The following is a 7,539-nucleotide window of genomic DNA, read 5'->3' as shown; positions in this document are numbered from 1 at the left end:
GAGTTGAGAGGTTGGGGAGGGTTGAAGCTCCTTGATTCTTAATCCCTTTGGGAAAAGTTTGTGGATGAGCTATGGAAGGTTGATGCCTTTAGGGCTAAAACCCAGGATCTTCGAGGTCCTTAAAAAGCCTGGCCCTCACTTCTCAAATGTTCTCGATTTTCCCTTTAAGTAAAGAATAAACTACAACCCCCAGCATCGCTTAGCGTTAATTTCCCGCACGCTTTCCGGGGATTTGAGCATTTCCGGCGGAAGTGGCCGCGACTACGCCAATCTCCCTTCCTAAGCATAGGGGACTACGATTCCCACTGTTCTCCGCGGCCGGGGGCGGGGAAAAGGAATCGGAAACCGAATGGGCAGCTGGGCCAGGTGAGGAAGTTGGAGGCTAGAAATCAGGGGCGCCGGGGGCAGGCTCGGGGTTCACGCGGCTTCGGGGTGGCAGCAAGCTGGGAGTCGGAATGCCTGCGTTTTGGGGCCCCTTGCGCTGTTTGGGGTTCGTGCCGGCTCAGGGAGCGCGGAGCCCTCGGAAGCCCTGGAGGCCTGCGGGGCGAGGCTTTCTCGTAGGGCGCACGCGGAGGTTTCTTAGGGAGCCTTAGTCGTCTGCCCCCCTCGGAACCAGGAGCAAGGATGAAGTGGTATTTCTGAGCGCATGCTCTATTATTTTTATTATAATTATTGGTTTTAAGGATTTGCTGATTGTTCCTGTGGATTCCTGGGGTGCCCATAGGGACAGGGGAGTGGAGAGTGTCTTCGATTCTTTCTTCACGTTCTGGGTTTAGTGTCAGAAAGCCTAGGTGTCCAGACTTATCGCTGGGTCACCCTCCACTTCCTCTGCACTTAATGTGACATGACACCGTCATTTATAAAGTATCTACTAGTACGTGTCTTAAGTCTCTGGCTCTTGATGGCTTTAGATAGTTCTTCCAAGTTCCTCTTTTGGGCTCTTACAGTATTTTGTTTGGGACATTAAAGCTCCAACCACAGTGTATTACAGTTGTTTATCTGTCATCTCAGTGGTTTCTGAGCCTGGCCTACGTTCTTTTCATTTGGGAATTCTTCCCCACCGAGAAACAGACTGTTACTGTACCTATCATGTAAAAGACTCATAAATACTGAAAAAAATAAATGAGTTACCTGCTGGTGGTAGGTTAGGTGGAATTTCTCATTTTCATTTCATAGAGTTAAGTGACTCTCTAGAGAGAACTTCGTAGAGTTGAAACCTGGACTAGAATTTGAGTCAAATGACACCCATTCTGTGGCTCTTGCTTTGAAACCCTGGACACTGAAGATAACCCTTGTCACTTTGTGTACCCCCAGCCTTGCTGCCTCCAGCATAGGTCTCTAAAAATCAAAGGTAGGTCCCACTTATGGCCCGAGAGAGATCCCACATCTGGAGCAGCCAACCCACTAATGTTGGTGCTACCGGGGGAGATGCAAAGCAAGAGCCTCTGAGACATTTGAGTCCTCCACAGCTTCCTTCTCAGCATGTGCTTGAGGTCAGTTGGCCCTGGGTAGCCAGCTGGATAGATCAGTTAAAGAATTCTGAGATCAGACTGGGGAAGGAGTTTCTAAGTTTGGCCCCTGATTCCCCCCCTCCCCCCCCCCCCCCCCCCCCCCGCTCTTTTCTTCCAGGCTGGGGTCAGAGAACAGGTTGATAGATCAAGCTGTTGTGTCAACCTTGAGTTCCTATCTGGGTTACTCTTGAGTTCCTAACCTGGGCAAGGGGTTGAGAGGGAGAAAGAACCATGGTCTACCCTATGGGAGGTCCAGACCTGATGGAAACACCCCAGAGCCTGGCAGGCCCTGGGAACGGGCAGAGAACAAGTGGGCAGCTGAGCCTTCAGCGAGTCAGGATGTAGAAGTGGAGCGGAGTCCATCAGGAACGGCTCCTTGGTAGAAGGTAGTTTTGAATAGGGATGGACAGAGCTGAGCAGGTATTCACTGACTACTTAATAAGAGCCAAGACCTTGCAGATATGGAGGGAAACTGAACAGTGACTGGCCTCTGATCTCAAGTACATTGAGGGGGGAGGTATATATGAGTTTATGAAGAAGCTACTTATCATGGTGACACACAGTGGTTCTCAGCCTTCACCAGAAACACCTGGGGAAGCTTGTCCAAATACAGATTCCCAGGCCTCATGTGTCGGGTGGCTGTGGCAAATGCAATGTGTTGAGGAGGGAGGGCTTTACTAAAAGGGTAGTTTGAGCTGCTTAAAGGATGGGTATAATTTGGATGTATCGAGAGTAGGGGAGTCAATCTTAGTTGACTTAAAGGAGTGTTTGTAGAAATGGCACATGCAAATTTTGAGAATTTGGGTAGGAAAGGCATTTTGAAAGTGTGAGTGGTATGATCAGGCTGGAATACTGGGTTTGCATGGCAGTGGTGAGAAGAAAGATTGGAAGAAATGGCCTTTACAGATTACAAAGCTTGCTTGAATATTCCCTCTGCTTTCTCCCTCCTTCCCTCTCTTCTTCTCTTCCTCCTTTCCCTTCCTCCCCCTTTACATGCAACATCTCATTCTTTTATATTATACTAGAGGCCTGGTGCACAGATTCGTGCACCGGTGGGGTCCCTTGGCCTGGTCTGCAGGGATCGGACCAAAACCAGCTCTCGACATCCCCCGAGGGGTCCTGGATTGCAAGAGGGTACAGGCCAGGCTAAGGGACCCCACTGGTGCACAATCAGGACTGGGGAGGGACTGCGGGAGGGCTTCAGGGCATATCTGGCCCATCTCTCCCAGCCAGGATCTCGCCCAGTCTGGGCGAGACCCCAGCAGCAAGCTAACCTACTGGTCGGAGTGTCTGCCCCTGGTGGTCAGTGTGGTGGTCAGTGCATGTCATAGCGACCAGTCGAATGGTTGAATGACTGGTCGGACACTTAGCATATTAGGCTTTTATTATATAGGATTTTTAAAAAATATGTTTTTATTGATTTCAGAGAGAGGGAGAGAGAGAGAGAGAAACATAAATGAGAGAGAATCATTGATCAGCTCCCTTCTGCATGCCCCCCACTGGGGGTTGAGCCTGCAACCTGGACTGGGAATTGAACTGTGACCTCCTGGTTCATAGGTCAACACTCAACCACTGAACCACACCATCTAGGCGTATTTTTTAAAATATATATATTTATTGATTTTTTACAGAGAGGAATAGAGAGTTAGAAACACCGATGAGAGAGAAACATGGATCAGCTGCCTCCTGCACACCCCTTACTGGGGATGTGCCCACAACCAAGGTACATGCCCTTGACTAAAATCGAACCTGGGACCCTTGAGTCCACAGGCTGACGCTCTATCCACTGAGCCAAACCGGTTAGGGCCCAGTTGGGCATATTAATATTATTTTAAAATAATTTTATTTTTCAAATACAGTTGACATACAATATATTATTTTCAGGTGTACAACCCAGTGTTTAGACATTTATACAGTTTATGAAGTGAGCACCCCGATAAATCTAGTACCCATCTGACACCATACAGTTATTACAATACTATTGACTATATTCCCTATGCTGTACTTTACATCACCATGACTACCAATTGTATGTAATCCCTTCCACTTTTTCACCCATTCCCCCAACACTTCTCCCATCTGGCAACCATCAAAATGTTCTCTGTGTCTATGAGTCTGTTTCTGTTCTTGTTCGTTTATTTTGCTTTTTAGATCACACATAAATGAAATCACTCTTATATCAATATTATTAAGTGAATATTATTTTAAGTATTTGGATGAGGAAACCAGAGACTGACCATGGTTACATTGCCTGGTAGTCATCCCACTTACCACTGAGGATTCTTGAATGTGGGCAAGAAGCTGGACTGGGCTGGGGAGGTTGTAGAATTAGCAGGGTGGCTGAGTGAATCATCTAAGGCAAGATGGTTTGGGTGATTAAGGGCTCAGTCTGAGTCAGATAGTTTGGGTTCAAATCCCAGGTTCATGACTTGTTAACTGCATAACCCTGGGCAAGTTGGTTGATCTTGCTAAGCCTCAGTCTTCTTGCCTGTAACATGGGAGCAATAATACCCATCTCATGGGGTTGTAATGAGTATCAATGCGGTGTATCTGGCACGGAGCACTTGCTTACCACCTGGAAGCTATTGTAATTAGCCCTTGGTAATTAGTCTCTGAGCTATGGCTTTGCACCTGCATCACATTCTTCAGCACATTGGTTCCAGGACACAGCTCATCCTGGCTGGGCTTTTTTTTTTATTAAGGGTGACATTGAAGGTGCTGAAATTTTGCCACCAGTAGACATTGATTGGAAACTTACCATAGCTTGCCATGGTCTAGGTACTAGTGACTCAAGACCTAGCCTGATGGAAAGGCGGTTTGGAGTGGGGGATGGGTTATTCTCACCAGGTGATGAATGAAGCGGAAGGATACTTGAAGCTGGGAGAGAAGAGGTCCTTTCCTTACCAAGAACTGAGATGAGCTTAGTCCTGCCTGGAAGTTGGGGGGATGACTGATATAGTCCCTTTCGAGTCCAGGAGGGGTAGTGGGGCCCTGGCCAGTCTGGATCCCTCCCACTCTAGGGCTGAGGGGCCTCTGTCCATCTCTTTTCCAGGTGACGGTGACATGGCTGTGCCTCCGGCTCTCCCACCGGGGTCCCTTCATGAGCCTGCAGGTACCCTGGTGGAGCCCCAGCTCTGCCCTGGAAGCTTGGCCGAGGGCTTCCTGGGGGAGGAGCTTCGGCTCAATGCTGAGCTGAGCCAACTGCAGTTTTCTGAGCCTGTGGGCATGATCTACAATCCTGTGGAATATGCCTGGGAGCCACATCGCAGCTACGTGACCCGCTACTGCCAGGGCCCCAAGGAAGTGCTCTTCCTGGGCATGAACCCGGGACCCTTTGGCATGGCCCAGACTGGGGTAAAGGGCTTGGCTGTCCCCGGTGGGTGGAGTGGGAAGCTCCAAGGTGGGTGCTTGGCTGCATGTGCTGTGGGGGAGGAGTATGTGTGCGGCTGTGACATGCGGGTATGCGGGGCTCCCATCCCTTCCCAACACCACACCGGCTCCTGTGGGTCTCAGACATTCTCCCGGCCTCACTGCCCGTAGTTAACCAAGGACGTTAATGGTAGTTCCGTTTCCTCTGTGAGCTGTTCACTAATTGCCTCTGAGAGCCCTTCCTTCCGCCAGCCCCATCCTTACTTTACCGGATCTCCCTTCTCCCTAGAATGTGGTTGGGAGCAGGAGAGAGACCAGGACTACTGGGCCCTCAGGAGAGACTGATGGACAGGGGTGGGTATGGAATCGATGCAGCGTATTCAGGCAATCTGTGTTCTGTTTCTTAGCTGAGGAGAGGTTCAGACCGGAGCCAGGCTTCAGGGCCTGCCCGCTTATCTTTCAGACCTCGGGATGAGTGACTGCCCCTTGGTGGGGTGCCTGGCAGGTGGGGGCGGGGAAGAGGCTTCAGGGCAGGAGGCTCAATCGCTTTTATTGACCCCAACTGGGGGATGAAAGGTGGTCAATGATGATCGATGGAAATGACAGCCTGAGGCTTGGGGCTGAGAGGGCACCCAGAGAGCAGTGGTCAGCTCTGTCCTTGTGCCGCCTCGAACCCTGGCAGCCTTTCTGTCTCAGACCATCCCTTTGTCCTCAGTACTACCCATCACGCCTTATGAAGGGCCTGATAGCCCCGTGAACTCCCTGTACGTGGTCCCGAGGGCTAGTGGGGGTAGAGGCAAACACATAGGTTCTGGACCACAGTCCACAATGAAAAATTGGAGAAAGAGGGACAAGATCAAACCACAGGACCAGGACTTCTTGTCTCGGGCCTTTGGGTGAAGGTGGCAGGGTGTGGGAGGAGGCGTTCAGGCTAGATCCTCATGGGAGAGTGAAAAGGGGTCACTTGGTCCAGAGAACAGGTGTCAGGTCTCCAGTTGGAACCCTCATGTCTCTCCTCCACAGGTACCCTTTGGGGAAGTGAGTGTAGTCCGGGACTGGTTGGGAATTGGGGGCTCTGTGTTGACCCCTCCTCAGGAACACCCTAAGCGGCCAGTGCTGGGACTGGAGTGCCCGCAGTCAGAGGTGAGTGGTGCCCGGTTCTGGGGCTTTTTCCGGAACCTCTGTGGACAGCCCAAGGTTTTCTTCCGTCACTGTTTTGTCCACAATTTGTGTCCTCTGCTCTTCCTGGCTCCCAGTGGGCGCAACCTCACCCCCGCTGAGTTGCCTGCCAAGCAGCGAGAACAGCTTCTTGGGCTCTGTGACGCGGCTCTTCGCCGGCAGGTGCAGCTGCTGGGGGTGCGACTGGTAGTGGGAGTGGGGCGGCTGGCGGAGCAGCGGGCACGGCGGGCTCTGGCTGGCCTGATGCCCGAGGTCCAGGTGGAGGGGCTCCTGCACCCCTCCCCTCGGAGCCCACAGGCTAACAAGGGCTGGGAGCCAGTGGCCAAGGAGAGACTGAATGAGCTGGGGCTACTGCCGCTGCTAACGAAATGAGCGCCCTGGGGCCCTGCAGAGGGACACATTCAAGGCCCCCAGGTCCTTCTTGGGCGAGCAGATGACTACCCGCCTCCTGGACTGGAGCAGGAAGATCCTCCTCGGCTGTCTGGTTGCTGGGACCTGCGAAGGCAGTTTTGACACTACTACGACTTGCTCTCCTGATTCCTGCCTTCTTCCCCTTCCTTTGAGCCTTGCCTTTTTGGAACCTAACGCCACAGAGAGGCAACACTGCAAACTGCTTACTTCGCTGTTTTCCTTGAGAGCCTCTGTTCAGCTGAGTGACCTCCAAGGTCATATTTGCTATTTTAGAGAAAAGATCCTGCCAGGATGCGCACCCACTCTCACAGAGCAGTGTTCTTCAGCTGACCCCTTTCCTCCGTGTGGCAGAGTGGGGAAGGCTCGAAGACCTTTTGAGACTTGTGAACCTGACTTTGGGCATGTTGATTAACCTCTCCAAGCCTTGGGATCCTCATCCGTAGAGTGGGGATCCCTACCTCATGGGGTTGGTGTGGGGATTAACTGAGTAACACTTAAAGTGCCTTGTGTGGTGCCTGGCACATAGATGCTCATTATACCTCTTTTTTTCTTGCCTCCGGTTGGGGAGTCACTGCACTACAAGGGAAGCCCCTCCACTTGAAGGCCTTGGGGAGAAGTCTTAGCCTCCATCTGTGGCCTGGGTGAGGGCAGACTTGCCCTGCCAGAGGTGGACCAATGACTTTATGAAAAACCCAGCCTGTGATTTTTCAGTCTTAAGCATTAAAAGTTCCTAAATCTTCTTGTGTTGGTGCTTTGTCCCTGTCCTGGGAACATGACAGGGGTGGAAAGTGGTAGTTTAGATTTTCCCTCCTATTTCTTTACTGTTTGTGCTGGGGTCTTTCTGCAGTTGCAAGGGTTCAGGAATCTGGAGAAGGGGTTGTGACGTAAATTAAACTAGACACTAGACATGAAATACAAATTTGGGAGGCATCGGGGAAAGCCAGGGGCAGCTTAGCTAAGTGACTAAGCTCTCTGAATCTCCAGACCCAGGACTTTTATTCACACATTTTGCCCTTTAGCAAAGCAGATACACATACCAAAGGTAAGGTTTGGTGAACAGTAAAGGACC

The 7,539-nt window shown here is 51.2% G+C and overlaps 1 protein-coding gene across 4 annotated transcripts; it reads left to right on the top strand.

Annotated features, from left to right (window-relative positions):
* Positions 1-301: 301 nt before the first annotated feature.
* On the top strand, positions 302-7,209 carry SMUG1 (single-strand-selective monofunctional uracil-DNA glycosylase 1). Of its 4 annotated transcripts, none has more exons than XM_079775752.1 (3): positions 302-366; positions 4,564-4,865; positions 5,904-7,209. In XM_079775752.1, the coding sequence occupies exons 2-3, from the start codon at positions 4,575-4,577 to the stop codon at positions 6,429-6,431; spliced, it is 819 nt and encodes a 272-aa protein (XP_079631878.1). In that variant the 5' UTR covers positions 302-366; positions 4,564-4,574; the 3' UTR covers positions 6,432-7,209. The 4 variants fall into 4 exon arrangements, with proteins under 4 accessions (XP_079631878.1, XP_079631880.1, XP_079631881.1 ...); XM_079775754.1 differs by having other exon boundaries at positions 339-366; positions 4,564-4,623; XM_079775755.1 differs by lacking the exon at positions 302-366 and adding an exon at positions 377-632 and having other exon boundaries at positions 4,564-4,623.
* Positions 7,210-7,539: the final 330 nt, after the last annotated feature.

This window comes from Cnephaeus nilssonii (assembly GCF_951640355.1).
Source record: "Cnephaeus nilssonii genome assembly, chromosome: 6".
Classification (NCBI taxonomy): Eukaryota; Metazoa; Chordata; class Mammalia; order Chiroptera; family Vespertilionidae; genus Cnephaeus; species Cnephaeus nilssonii.
The sequence above is the reverse complement of the archived record's forward strand: the minus strand, read 5'-3'. Positions and strand labels throughout refer to the sequence as shown.

Bases quoted from the DNA above. Each gene is read 5' to 3' on its own strand.
- SMUG1 (XM_079775752.1), top strand. From the start codon at position 4,575: ATGGCTGTGCCTCCGGCTCTCCCACCGGGGTCCCTTCATGAGCCTGCA. The intron at 4,866-5,903 runs GTAAAGGGCTTG...TCTCCTCCACAG, and splicing joins TTGGCATGGCCCAGACTGGG to GTACCCTTTGGGGAAGTGAG.